The sequence below is a fragment of the Neolamprologus brichardi genome, chromosome 4, assembly GCF_056152115.1.
Source record: "Neolamprologus brichardi isolate AB-2024 chromosome 4, ASM5615211v1, whole genome shotgun sequence".
In the NCBI taxonomy this organism is placed as follows: domain Eukaryota; kingdom Metazoa; phylum Chordata; class Actinopteri; order Cichliformes; family Cichlidae; genus Neolamprologus; species Neolamprologus brichardi.
This window is the reverse complement of record NC_142107.1, coordinates 14267296-14281011: the sequence shown is the minus strand read 5'-3', so window position 1 is coordinate 14281011 and position 13716 is coordinate 14267296. Positions and strand designations below refer to the sequence as shown.

Below are 13716 nucleotides of genomic sequence, written 5' to 3'. Positions count from 1 at the left end.
TGGTGCTGTGTAAGGCAGAAAGCTGTGGATCAGATTTAGAAAAAAAAAAAGGAGAGAGAAAAAGAAGAAAGCCACGTTGTGCGTTTCAGATGTGACAAGATTAGATCAGATGTGGAAAATAGTATGAAGAAGCTGTCTAGGGAAATTCAGCAAGCATTGGTGGTAAAGGATACTCTCCACTTACAAGTTACTCTCACTGACTTCTCGGTAGTGAAATCCCATCTTACGGTCTCTACAAGTGGTCACTGGTGAAAGATCCACAGCAATAAAATAAAGTGCCCATAATATTTGGTTCAAAGTGCTCTTTTGAGGAGACATACAGCAAAGACAGAATTGAGCCAGTCCGTCTGCGCAGACAGAATTGGATAAACTGCGGTGACATATTGAAAAGAAGCAAGAGGCCAGGGTTCCATTATTGATGCGCTGTAAATGATAGAAGAGGCTGAGCAGCTTGTGTATCATTTGATGCATTATGCATTGCCAAGCAAAGAGCATCAATCCATGCGCTGCCCTCCCTTCATTTGAACACAAGAGAAAGCAAAATCAAGAGAGACTAGGGAAGGGAGAGAATGAGAGCCAACTCCCCTCCCCCTGCCTGCCAGCCCCTATACCCTCTGCCTCTTACAAACAGGCAGAGCAACCCTGTCCTCCTTCTCCTCGTGCCTATACAGGGCTACAAAGTCTCCTTTTCAAGCATGCAAACCTAAATGAAAAATGCTAAAGTCACAGCAGGTCCTCCCAGGAGGGCATAGCACAAAAAAAAAAAAAAAAATGTGTTTGTGGTTTGGTGGGACTTCAGGAGGTCTCTGGAGTGGCTATGAACATATAATTATGGCAATCCACATTCCCGCTCCGCAGTTTGTCAATGAGAGCACGAAGAGCCATTGCTAGGCAGCAAAGTCTCCTGAAGCACTACCAAAATCCAACTGCTTAGTGGAAAATCCCTTCACTCTCTGCCACTCAACTGAGTGTGCTCCTTCTTCTTTGACTGCACTACACAAAAGCATCCACACTTCTGCTTGAATTGCTCCATATATTCCGGCCATCATGCCAGAGTACTTGCAGAAAGGACAGCAAAGCTTGACCATCAACCTTGAGTGAATAGGTTTTATGTCAACATGGTCATATTTTGATAAATGTGCCATTAAATCAAAGCAGAGCAATGTTTAAAATATTTTATCAGATCAAGACAAAGTTCTAAGCTTCAGAGAGTTTCTGACAGTTTCACCTATTCTTGGGTGTTTGTGACGTGTACAGGATATCCTTAATATAGTTGCTTGGTATCCAAATTTGCTATTTGTGAAGGGTAGCTAATCAGAAGAAAGTCAGTTCAAAGGAAGGAAGTCCTTGAAGATAGAGCTAAAATAGCTTGTTTCAGATGGCGGCTGAAATGAAGAGCTGCACAAAAGGAGATAACAACAAAGCCACTCTATTCTAGTGAGCATAATAGGTCCCCTTTAAACTTAACTGATCAAACACTTCAAAAAAAAAAATGTCTGTTTTTGCAGTGTAGTTGCCACAGATCTGATAATAACCTCCGCCCAGGCCAGCTTGCACTACAAGATATGATGTCTTTGCGCCCAACTGATACAATGAAATCACAACACACCAAAGCCAAAACAGAGACATGGGTGTGATCAGCATCTCTGAACTGAAAATACTTGCACTGGTCCATAAATATTTCAGTAGAGTAACACACACAGAAAGAAAATTTGCTTATTATTCAAGATAGTTCTTAACTACACAGATTACTTTTTTCTTTGTAATACCTTAGTATATCTTCTGGTAAGGACCAGTAAATTAACTCAAAGCAATACAGACTATTGTAAATATTTATTTAGTCAATCAAGTCAGTGTTGCAGTAAAACCTGAGGTCACTCATTAAGTTGGCTGGGTGGATAATGTAATAAGATTAGATGCGTACCAACAGACTGAAACACAAGCTAATTTATTAAACAATCTTCTCCCCAGCAAGAATGTGGATCAACCACGTAAAACATATTTGTCTTCCACAATAATGCTGTTGAAAGCAGAGGCCAAAAGAATAGCAAGTTAGGTCACATGATACCAAAACCAGCCCAACTTTTTCCCTCTCCAGTGAAACCAGGAAATCTGAAGCAGAAACCAAGCAGCATCCGACGTGCTTTTTGTGGCGGTCAAACATTTGCTAAATTAACAGTGAGGCGGTGAGGTCACTTGGCACCTGTGGATCATGACATCAGCATGAAGTTCAGGTGAGAGAGAGAAAGCGAGCAGCTTTTACTGTCTGTGGCAGAATCATCACTCCATTGTCCCAGTTGTTTTCCCAGCAATAAGTGACACTGTTTCTATTGTTGCTGGTACGTCAAAGGGGGGGGGGGGAAGAAAACAGAGGGATTATTTTCATCCCATAGGACACAGAGATGAAGCCAGCCTTTTACACACAACATGCACCTCACCAAAGAAAAGATCTCAGTCACTGGGGAAATTACAGAGCAGCCATTACCGAGTGTAACAGAAGCTCAGTACTCATGGTGAAAAGAAAAAAGAACACAAAAAAATGGCGTAACCACAGAGAATTGCAAATGAAGTTTTCCACAACACCATTACACGCACCATTTTCATCTGCTTTGAATTTTTTTTTTTTTTTTTAAATGAGTAGAACACATGGTACAAAGTTTAGGTATCGGTTCAAAGAAACCTTTTAGTCAACAATGACTCATGAGTTTGCCTAATGCTTTAGCAGTGTACAGCAACTCCTAAGGTGTGCCTAGCCTGACTTATTTTACTACTCCAAATGATCTGCACAGCAGAAGGAAATGAAATTTTCCCCAAATCAACCACTGATCTGTCTGAATCTCAGGACACCTATACGTAGCTTTGCCAACATACAGGTTTAGCAAGGGTTTTACAATTGAAGTTAAAAAACAATTCAACATGTTCCTCCATTTGTTTCCAGTAGCCATGCCTCACAGGTGCCAAAAACAACCCAGTGTTAGCATCACAATTGTGGTGTGTGGCTCCCAGTGGCACTAATCCTGTACATAGCACTAATTGGATAATCATTAGTCCTCATATGGTTGTGTTTTTAGGTGTCATTTTAAAAATCAAGAAACAGCTGTTACATGTCAAAATGCCCATTGGAGGGAACAAATTCCAAGATCCGTGCTTCGAGGTTGAAGTAAGATTGTTTCACCTGGTCAGCCTTCATTAAATTCACCCGCACAGCATCAACATGCAAACAGAGTAAATGGTGTTCTTTTCAATATTAAGCACACCTTATGAAAGGTACATGAAAGTGAACAGCCTACAATGCTACAATAATTTGTCAGCACATGGATGTATGTTTGCCCTGTAAACACGCATAAAGTGGAAAAACAGCACGAAAGCAAATCAAGGTCACCATGAAATGTCTCAAGTTAATTGCTGCCGATTTGTTTCGAGTGTTCTCCCAGCACAAAGTCCCACTCGTCTGAATTACTGCACACTGAGTGGAAGTCTAATCTGCATGCATGTTCTTGCCCGAGAGTAGTTACAACATGCTCTTGTCTCCGTTTTTATAACCAAAAGCCTATGTGCATGCCATCTTTTTAATAGCCAATGTGCCTTCTCCAGTCTGCCGACCAGCCTGCATATGTGTGTGGGTTGGGCTAAACACTGATTGTCTCTCAAAGGAGGTGAAATCCTGTTAAACAAGCTACTACAGAGCAAACTTGTTATGTTTCTTTTTACTGCAGGGTGATCTCACTCATTGCTGTTGCAGGCGACAACAACAAGACCAGCCTGATGACAATGATAGAGCCAGTCTGGTAAGGAGGACTGTAGATTAAAAGCAATGCATCTCAAAAAACAGTGATGTCAAGTCTGTTTCTGTAATTTCTAAACGTTGGCCAAAAACAGAAACAAAAGAGGAAGCTGGTAAGGGAAGTTATGTCTGCTATGTTGAGGAAATGTCAGCACTGTAAAGAGAGACAGTCTGCTTTGAGGTCAAAGTTTTGTGTCAAAATGCAATAAGTAGCTGTAAAAATACAAGTTAGGTGACTTTCTGCCTACACTGCGATACCCCTTTTACCCCATACACCTTGCCAGTTACCATCCAATAAAACTTCCTCCCTTGTAAAACAAACAGTCATCCTTCTAGCTTTTAAAATGGTTGGTAATGTAAATTCTGTAGGACTCTCAGGGTGTGGCCTGTAGTTATCAATATGAAAACAAAAGGGGGAAAAGCCCATTAAGCTAGATTACAGGAAAGATTACGTGCACTAAGGTCTATTGAAAAAAATGGCAACCCAGAACAAGCCTTTAATCATATTAAAAGATATTGGGCAGGACAAACGAATTTATCAGCAAATGCAAGACAACAGTTGGTGGTCCAATCGAGTTGAAAAAAAAATTGTAAGAAGTAAAGAAAAGAGAGAAAAAGTAAGCTTCTTTTTAAGCTCGTAACACAAATATCACACTACATAAATACACAAGAACAGTATGTATCTGAAGTTGTTGAACCTACAGCGCAAGTGCGTAAATCAATATTGACGTTACGTACTGGGAAAGTGACGTTAGCTTAGCTTAATGCCACTGGCATTTCCAAAAGTACCGTACCTCCCAGACCAAAAAAAGGGCTGTTTGACAACGTACGACCAAGCATGGCCTGTTAAAAGGGCGTAACACTACACTAGCTCATTTAACTATTATCACTTACCTGCCAACGAAATTCTCCAAGACCGAGCTTTTTCCAGCGCTCTGCCCACCGACCACCGCGATCTGAGGAAGGTCTAAATTACAACTCTGGCCAATGGAGCTGAATGCGTCTTGAAGCTTGTTGATGAGGGGAATCAGGTCTTCCATGCCCCGGTTCCCCATGGCTTCGTGAGCTTGAAGAGCCCCTTCAATTCAACACAGACCAGAGGCTAATGCTAGCCGCGCTAGCGAGCTCAGTAACGTTAGCTTAGCAGCAAGGTGCTCTCGGGTTACTCTAGAGTGCTAAAACCCCGCCTCTTCAGCTCGGGCTTTTATTCACTTTTTGAATACTTGTGCGCTTCCCAGTAATGCAGTTCACACCAATATCATATCGTATAATAACAAAACGCCTCAACTAAATACTCAGACAGTCGAAACGGACGGAAAACTCGCAAGCAAAACTTCCTCTACACAAACACCATCCGGTCACAGAAGATGACATCCTATCGGTGCCGGTTACTATAGCCCCGCCTCCCTTGCACAAATAAAAGCGGTTTATTGGCTAATGTTGCTGCCGCTTCACCAAAATTCGTTTTGATTGGACGTCTTAACGCTCGAATCAGATAATTAATTTCTAATTGGTCGTCACGATTGTCAGTTGGAGGTCCGTTCATGTCACGTGATCGGTAAAACATGGCTGCCCCCATAGAGTGTGGGGCTAATACAGAAACTATAGAGAACAACATGTCCCTAAAGAAAGCTTTGTCTCCTCTCTCTTTGCGAATTGTTGCTGAATGCCCAGTAACTAAAGCGAGAGCCTGTGATCTAATACTGCCGCATAGCACCGTTAGCACCCCGGTTTTCATGCCCGTCGGGACTCAGGGGACCCTGAAGGGAATCACTGTGGATCAGCTGGAAGATCTGGGATGTCGGATTTGCCTTGGAAACACATACCACCTTGGAATGAGACCGGTATGCAGGTTTGCTATAATGCAAATTTAATTTTTATCTCGTGTTTTACTGGGCATAAACCATTTGTTGACGATTTCATGTCAGTTTTCTTGTGTAAATGTTTTTTCTGCTACCTAAAGGGTCCCGATTTGATTGAGAAAGCCAATGGTTTGCATGGGTTCATGAACTGGAAGAGAAATCTTTTAACTGTGAGTTTAACTTCACATTTTATTTGTCATACGTGGATGACAAATAAAAGTACAACATGTGACTGGAAACCTTTGTCTTAAAAACCACGCGTTTCTTTTTCTTTGCTCACAGGACAGTGGAGGGTTTCAGATGGTGTCTCTCGTTGAGCTCTCCGAAGTTACGGAGGAAGGAGTCAAGTTCAGGTCCCCCTACGACGGCAAAGAAATCTTACTAAGTCCTGAGAAGTCTATCAGCATACAGAACAGTCTGGGTCAGCAAGGAGTAAAATAACTGACTCAGCATTAACCAGCAGATACTCTGAGCTTTCGTCAGTATTTCTGTGGCTGACGGACAGCACATCCATGTTTCTTTGTGTTCTTCCAGGGTCAGACATCATGATGCAGCTGGATGATGTGGTCAGCAGTACTGTGACAGGACCACGGGTAGAAGAGGCCATGCATAGATCCGTTCGCTGGCTGGACCGCTGTATAGCAGCCAATAAAAATCGAGACAAACAAAACCTCTTTGCCATCATTCAGGGAGGACTGAATGCAGAGCTGCGCAAGGCCTGTCTAGATGGTAAAAAAACAAACAAACAGAGGCTGATGCTGACACTGAGATTCCTTTAATGATAAATATATTTTGGCTGATGTGCTTTACAAACACACATTGATATAAAGGCTGAAATTTGACTATTAAGTCCTTTAAGATCCCCCGTTTGTGATCGGATTGATGTAAAATTGGCAGGCATGCGGGAAGAAAAGCACACAGGGAAATGTTCTTGCTTTTTGATGGTACTATCTTATATATTCAGACAGTATGTAAGTTAGGTTAAAGTAGGGGAATTATTAGTTTTGTTTATCACAAACTATCAGTGAAATGTGAAGATGCTGATGCATCCTCACCACTGTCTGCTCAGCTGATGTGCCCTCTGCTACATGTGCTGCAGAGGATATGTGCTGAGTTACAGCTTCTCGAAGAAAACAAAGCCATATTAGACATACGTGGGGTGGGCTAATATAAAGCACTTTTCGTGGCACTATTCACTGTATTTTTCCAGCATTTTAGAGCTGAAATAACCTAAATGCAGAATATAGTCACATTAAATTCCCCCGCTGAAAAAACACACTTGGGCTGTGTTTAAAAAAAAAACAAACCCATTCTACATTCTACACCCATTCAAATGTCAGAAGTCAAAATCAAATCTCATCTTTTTTCAGCTTGTTTTTTTTAACCTGCGTTTGAGCATCAATATCAGAGAGACATAACAGTTTCAACACCACAGCGTCACCAGTTTATCTTGTTAATATTCTTGTTAATCAAGTTAATCTTGGTACCCTGGGTTTTTTATTTTTTCTCATAATTCACTGGAGAAAACATCAAAAAAGCACATTTGTGTAAACTGCACAGGGTTATATTAATACATGAGATGGGTGTCTGGTCAAAACAAGTTACAGCGAATATATTTACCTAAATTTTGATACCATTTTCTAGCCATGATTTATTCTTTGTCAAATTTTATAATGTCTTAAAAAACAGTGTATCCACCAATATGTACTTTAAGAACCTAAAAACTGGGAAATAGCTTCATAACACATACCAAGTTTTTTTGTTTTGTTTTTGTTTTTTACAAGGAAATCTGTTGCTTCTAAGGAGCTCAGGTGGGAGGCACTTACTGGATTTTCTTTTCTTTTTTTCCATGGACTTACATGACCGTATGCTGATGACCACTAGATCTATAATGTGTTGTTACTGGTCAAACTTAACAGGCAATTAATATGAGTGGGTCTCCAGTAACTAATCTTGCTCTTTCACTTTCTTCATGTACCAATTTTGAAAATCAAGCTGATTAATTTCATCTTATTTATGGAGGCTGAAAACACGCTAAAATGCCTTGATCACTTTTTCCTCTTACACTTATTTCAGTAAGTGGAAAAGTGGCAGCATTAACTAGAAAGTTTACATGTTTCAGTCTATTGAGGAAGCATATGTGAATCAAAGATATCAGTGCGTGGTGAGGAACTAATCCGAGTTATTTAAAGGGCCATGCAGTTTGGAAAGGACATCAGAATTCAAGATAAGGGATCAGACTTTCACTTAAGATATTGTTTCTTCTTCCTGTAGAAATGACTAAGCGTGATGTTCCTGGTTTTGCCATTGGCGGACTGAGTGGAGGAGAAGAGAAGGATGACTTCTGGCGGATGGTGACACTAAGCACTGATCACCTGCCTCGGGAAAAACCCCGCTATCTCATGGGTGTAGGGTATGTTTACTGGTTTTCACTGAAATCCATCATGAGAACCTGGTTTTTTACCTCCTGAGCCTGGTTCTGCTGGATGTTTCTTCCTGTTAAAAGGGAGTTTTTCCTTCCCACTGTCGCCAAAGTGCTTACTCATAGGGGGTCATATGATTGTTGGGTTTTTCTCTGTATGTAATATTGCAGGGTCTACCTTACCATATAAAGTGCCTTGAGGCGACGGTTGTTGTGATTAAATAAAATGTAATTGAATATTGGCTGTGGTACATTTAACCACGTAATAAATTCACATGGTCATGTGTTGTAGGTATGCTGTGGATCTGGTGGTATGCGTCGCCCTGGGATGTGATATGTTTGACTGCGTTTTCCCAACACGCACTGCGGTAATCCGTCTTTATTTTCTGAGAAATCGCATTAGGATCCACAACTGACTTCAGATGTATTTCATTCTGTTCTGACAGTCATGGTTCTTTTCTCTCAGAGGTTTGGCTCTGCCTTGGTGCCCTGGGGAACTCTCCAAGTGAAACATAAGCAGTATGCCAAAGATTTCCAGCCCATAGACCCAGACTGCCAGTGTCCTACCTGCAAGAAGTAAGTCAGTTTGCCAAAGCATTTTCTTTACTGTGAGACAAATTGAAGCCTAGAAAGTTCTTTTTAGTGCCCTAGAACAGTCCATTTAGCCAGCTGGCTCTTATTCTACCTGTTTTCATTTTATATTAATTTATTTTGAGAAAATTAAATCTAGATAATAACATATCTTTGAAGACTAGCAAAAATAAGTCCTTTGGCATCACTTGGTCTAAAATGTCCTGCAGACAAAAGCCGAGTGATTTGCACTTTGGTGTAAATAATGTCTGCATTTCCTCTTTCAGGCACAGTCGAGCTTACCTGCATGCTCTGTTTAAGAGTGACACTGCAGCCATGCATCACATCACTATCCACAACATTGCCTACCAGGTCAGTTCGAGCAAAATCTTCTATGACTGAGAAAGTACAGGTTTCTTTATTTTATTCTGACAGTTTTCTCATGTGCTTCAAAGCAGGCGACATACTAAACAGGCACATGCATGGAATAAATCTGACGATTAATCAGTTTATTATTCTCCTGTATCTGCCATCTTCAGTCAATAAGCCTGACGTGCGACATATTTTTCACAGTATGTTTGAAAGTTGAATTTCTCTGGCAGAAATATGAGGAAAAATGTCTATCTTTTCAAATTTATGTGACATGACGATAGCCTTCTCTCAGTGATGGCTATTAAATCCTTCAGTATGGTTTGTATAGCAGGGGCACAACTCGTTTTGTTGCTTTGACATAATCAGAAGCACAAAAAGCCAAATATTCTTACAGATGTGTCGCCAAAATGGGTGTTAGGAAATCGTAACCAATATAATCCAATCGATTACGCATCCTATTTGTTTGCTTGTTCTTTATTTTTTCATTTTAAGCCACTTGTATGGTGGTTCTGGAGTGTCCAAGAGTGATGGTTGACCATCGGACGGTCACTCTATGATTGATCCAGAGTTTAATGCCTCATTAACTTTTTAATGGATCGCTGCAAAACATTAACATACTGCCTCAGAGGACACTGACCTGTAGCTGACCTTGTGCACGGCAAAAGATCATTTCCCACTGCAGATCAATAATAATCGCATTATTTTTCCTCAGTTCATCAATCATTTGTCTTTGCAGCTCACGCTGATGCGCTCTGTGAGAGAGAGCATTGTGGAAGGCCGCTTCCCTGAGTTCATACGGACGTTCATGAAGCGACTGTTTCCTTCTGGTGACCAGTACCCCAGCTGGGCTGTGGATGCTTTAGCTTCTGTTAACGTGACTTTGGACTAGAAGCTGGGAGATGACTGTTTGCTATTCATCTCAACTGACAGATTTTATATTGTTTTAAATGACTTTTTTTATGGCTGATTGTTTTCTACTCGTTGTCTGTATTTGTATATGAATTGCTTGTTTTGTTGGCGGTGAGGAGAATGGCTTTTAATCTACTGGAATAAAGCCCAATTGCCCCTTGCAACAGGCTGCTTTACGCAGCCTCTGCAGATTGTCCTCAGAGTACACATTATGGTAATGTTAGACTGAATGCAGTTTAAATGAGGTTTGAAACACATGAACTATTTCCTCTGATATCCGCAGACAGTTTTGTGTTGTTACCATGGCTACAGGCTCACCCACTTGAAATTAAATATTTTTGCCTTCCTGTCAACCTCTTTAATGTTTTAATGGCCAAGTGTATTACAGAGGTACCTTTTTTCCTTTTTACCAAAGGCAGAGTAATAGTCGACGTGTATATATTCTCAGCTTTTAACTTTAATTTTAACAGACAAATTGTTGTCAGCTGTTTGCAAAGATAAATGAAGATTGCTTCCTGATTGGCCACCAGAGGGCGAAATGGATGCAACTACTGCACAAACTTGTGCAACTTGCACAAACTGAATATGTTTGTGCAAGTTTCCTAATTGGGGATAAAGTTAATCTGTCTGGAAGCGCAAAATAACAAACATTTACATTTAGATGAGTCATTTGAGTGGACAAACGCACTGACGCCAACATGCTTACAATCCAAGCACAACATCGATCTAATCAACCTCAGATGGCAGTAAACCTTTTGACGTTTTGGTTTTGTGTGGAGCCCACGGAGGGGCTGCTTTATCAATATTAATCCATGAAAGTTAATTTGAATAACACCTGTTGTCTGCAGCTTTGGGTCAACAGGCCTCTTAAGCACCGTATTTGAATTTCATCACCTCTTCTGTTGTGACCAAGAGTTTCTACAAGATTAAACCCCTGATAGGTGTGACCGACTAATATATAGCACAGATGTTTGAGTACTGATTGAAACTGTAAAGCGGTAAGTTTGCAAGCTTTTATTCCCTTAATTACCTATGTGTATTGATTATGTCCATTAAGGGAGGATGCAGAATTCAAATGGTGGCCTGGATTTCCATTTTATTTATTTATTTAAAGTCTGTGATTAATTGTGTGGGGTTTTTTTTTTTTTTTTGGTTTTTTTTTTTTTTTTTTTTTTGCATCTTCTGCTTTGATTGGGTATTTTGAATACACTTAGCATATGTATACATAGTAAGAGAGCAGCAGCACTCAGAGCTCATTTGGTAAGCCGTGCAGAATCGTGTTAAGTGTCTGGAAATGAATATGTACGACCAAAGCCTTGCACTAAATAAATTGCTCTCATTAATTTTTAAAGCAGAGCAATTCCCAACATGACAAACACGTCTCCTGATTGAAAACCACCAACAGCTGATATTTATGAAAAGAATAATACTGAAGAAAAATGTGGAAAACTATAGCGCCGAAATAGACTCACGACTGAGATCCGCGCTGGTCTCTACAGTGCAGTAGATATTTCTGGGCATCACGTGTGCGTATGTGTAACAGTTTAATTATTATTATCGTGGGTTACAGAGATCATTATCGTTCACAGTGTAGAGCAGATGTGGACGGAGAGAGAGCTTATTGCTAATTGAAAATAATATTAAAATCACAGTTTTTGTCGATGTTTATTTTGGTTAGACTAAGGGGAGGGGAGGAAAGTGGCAACAGCTTCTCCTCGACGTTTCTTTACACATTTGCAGTCAGTGCGTCCATGTGGAGCTCAGGCAGGGAGGATGCTGGTGTTAAAGAGAGACAACCAGTTGCTCTCCAGCTGTCACAGAAAAGTGGAGCCACCCCTACCCACCGACGGATGAACATCTTCGACCTGTTGCCTCAGTGTGAAGAAAAGTAGAGCTGCATTGTGACGGGTGGCAGAGAAGAGAGATGTTTTTTCTTTTTTTTCTGAAGAAGGACGAATACGGTACCATGAGGTGTATCAATGTGTTCGTTACTGATTTATGTTCTGAATAGCAGAAGGAAGAGGAACTGAGTTGGTTTTGGAGGAGATCACCTCCTCGCTGTGGAGTTGCGATTTGCGGTGGTATTTGTCTCTGTCTCTGGGTTTTGAGGAGGGGGACCATGGTCGAACTGGAGAAGGAGGTGCTCCCGCTGCCCCCTCGGTACCGGTTCCGAGACCTGTTGCTCGGGGACTGGCAGAGTGACGACAGGTATGAATGCAGCTGCTTGTAGCGTTTACGCACGGCGCACCGAATCCGTTGCGCATCAGTACAACATCAGAACCTTATATCACTGTGTCTAGAAAGTACTCATTTCTTTTGCACCGCCATCAAATCACTCTGATCTCAACAGATCAGGTGCATGAATGTCTCGGAGAATTTTATGGTCAGCTTTGCAGTTCTGTTTAAAGGGCGCTGCTGCAACAGGTTTTCTCGTCTCCCTGTGTGCGCAGAGGCGACTGGTGATAATACTGTTAAGACAATACAGGCAATATGAAAGCATAAAAGAAAACATATTTTAAAAGACACCTTAATCTTAAGTTGTTGTTTTTTTCTTTTGTGCAAGAGGCGCGTTTGTGCAAATCTACACATATAAAGTGTTACAAAAAATCCTTTCTATTGAATTCAAATGAGAAGAATTAAAGAACAGTTACAGCAAGGAATGCCTACATTGGGCTATTCCCTTTTTATGTATTCCCTAAAGCCCTCGTTTCTGAGATTTACAGTGAAACATCTGCCACCTGGGTAAGCAGTTTCAAATGGTCTCCCTCAGTAACTAGCAATTAACCTTTGCTTACTCTCCAGTAGATTTGATGTGCTATATAGGATATGCATTGCTTAATTCTACAATTTCATTATGCTGGCTAATGGAAAAGTTTAACCTCCATCGTGCCTGTATTTCTTGTTGCTATGTGGAATTGAGGCCCAAAAACCCTTACGTGTGGGCTTGTGTGGGTGTTTCAAATCAGATTATTGGGGAAAGTTGTTATTAAAAACGCAGAGGACGCGATCGGTCAATATTTAAGCATTGCCTGGATTTATAACTTGTATGTTTGGTCTTCTGTGGCCCTGACCTCTTAGGGGCTCTTATTCTGAACAGCTAAAAAGTCTAAAAAGGCCTGTTCTCTCTGCTCCCAGCCTTCTGTAATTTGTCAGCCATTGCCCCAGGACAAATGTTTCAGTGCAGTGTGACCTCAGTCACCAGATTAGAGAGGTTATGATGCTTGTTTCTTAGAAGTCTATGAGACATGAGAGGACCCTTTTATAGGTCAGATACCTCATCTTCTATAGGAGGGGGAGGGGGGGAGGGGGGGGGGGGGACAAAACATCCAATGACAATGCAGTAGGTAATTTAACTAAAATGAATCTTTCAAAAGCCAAATTAATACACAGCTGAAGTGTGGATGTGAATAATTTGGTTGGAAGGGCTGCTGAGACAGTTGGAGAGGACTCTGTGTATGCTGGTGCCACAGATGTGCTGTAATAACCCGCAAACACATGATGTTGATTGGTGTTTCAGGAATATCCTTTAAGTGCCTTGGAAGACAGACAGGTACTGATTAATGGTGTGTGTACTGTGCATGTTATTTTGTCATTTGTCAGAGCTCTAGTGTCTGGCACATACACAAGCAGTAGCTGTTTACCCACTACCTAGATAATGAGCTTTTGTAAACAAAAAAATACCTCCAATGTCTCTTTTTGCCACGCTTCATAGATTTCTCTTAGCGTCCGCACGCCGACTTACACAAATGAAAATGAAAGAGCAGTCGAGTGGAGGGGTCAGCATGCTGATCTCAGTT

The 13716-nt window shown here is 41.0% G+C and overlaps 3 protein-coding genes across 10 annotated transcripts in view; 2 read left to right on the top strand and 1 right to left on the bottom strand.

Annotated features, from left to right (window-relative positions):
• dnm2a (dynamin 2a) overlaps positions 1–5148 on the bottom strand; it is a 31951-nt gene extending 26803 nt beyond the window's left edge. For all 7 annotated transcript variants that reach the window (XM_087839858.1, XM_087839856.1, XM_087839857.1 and 4 more), the window contains exon 1: positions 4679–5148. In XM_087839858.1, the coding sequence (XP_087695984.1) occupies positions 4679–4839 (161 nt within the window). In that variant the 5' untranslated portion in view covers positions 4840–5148. The remainder of the gene's footprint in view (positions 1–4678) is intronic.
• Positions 5149–5326: 178 nt separating this feature from the next.
• On the top strand, positions 5327–10272 carry qtrt1 (queuine tRNA-ribosyltransferase 1). Its single transcript, XM_006791320.2, has 9 exons — positions 5327–5628; positions 5748–5816; positions 5929–6067; positions 6181–6375; positions 7921–8059; positions 8361–8436; positions 8535–8644; positions 8926–9010; positions 9747–10272. The coding sequence occupies exons 1-9, from the start codon at positions 5350–5352 to the stop codon at positions 9897–9899; spliced, it is 1245 nt and encodes a 414-aa protein (XP_006791383.1). The 5' UTR covers positions 5327–5349; the 3' UTR covers positions 9900–10272.
• Positions 10273–11669: 1397 nt separating this feature from the next.
• The window catches only part of kcnt2b (potassium sodium-activated channel subfamily T member 2b), a 41916-nt gene continuing 39869 nt past the window's right edge, over positions 11670–13716 (top strand). For both annotated transcript variants that reach the window (XM_035908078.2, XM_006791321.2), the window contains exon 1: positions 11670–12127. In XM_035908078.2, coding sequence (XP_035763971.1) covers positions 12039–12127 — 89 coding nt within the window. In that variant the 5' untranslated portion in view covers positions 11670–12038. The remainder of the gene's footprint in view (positions 12128–13716) is intronic.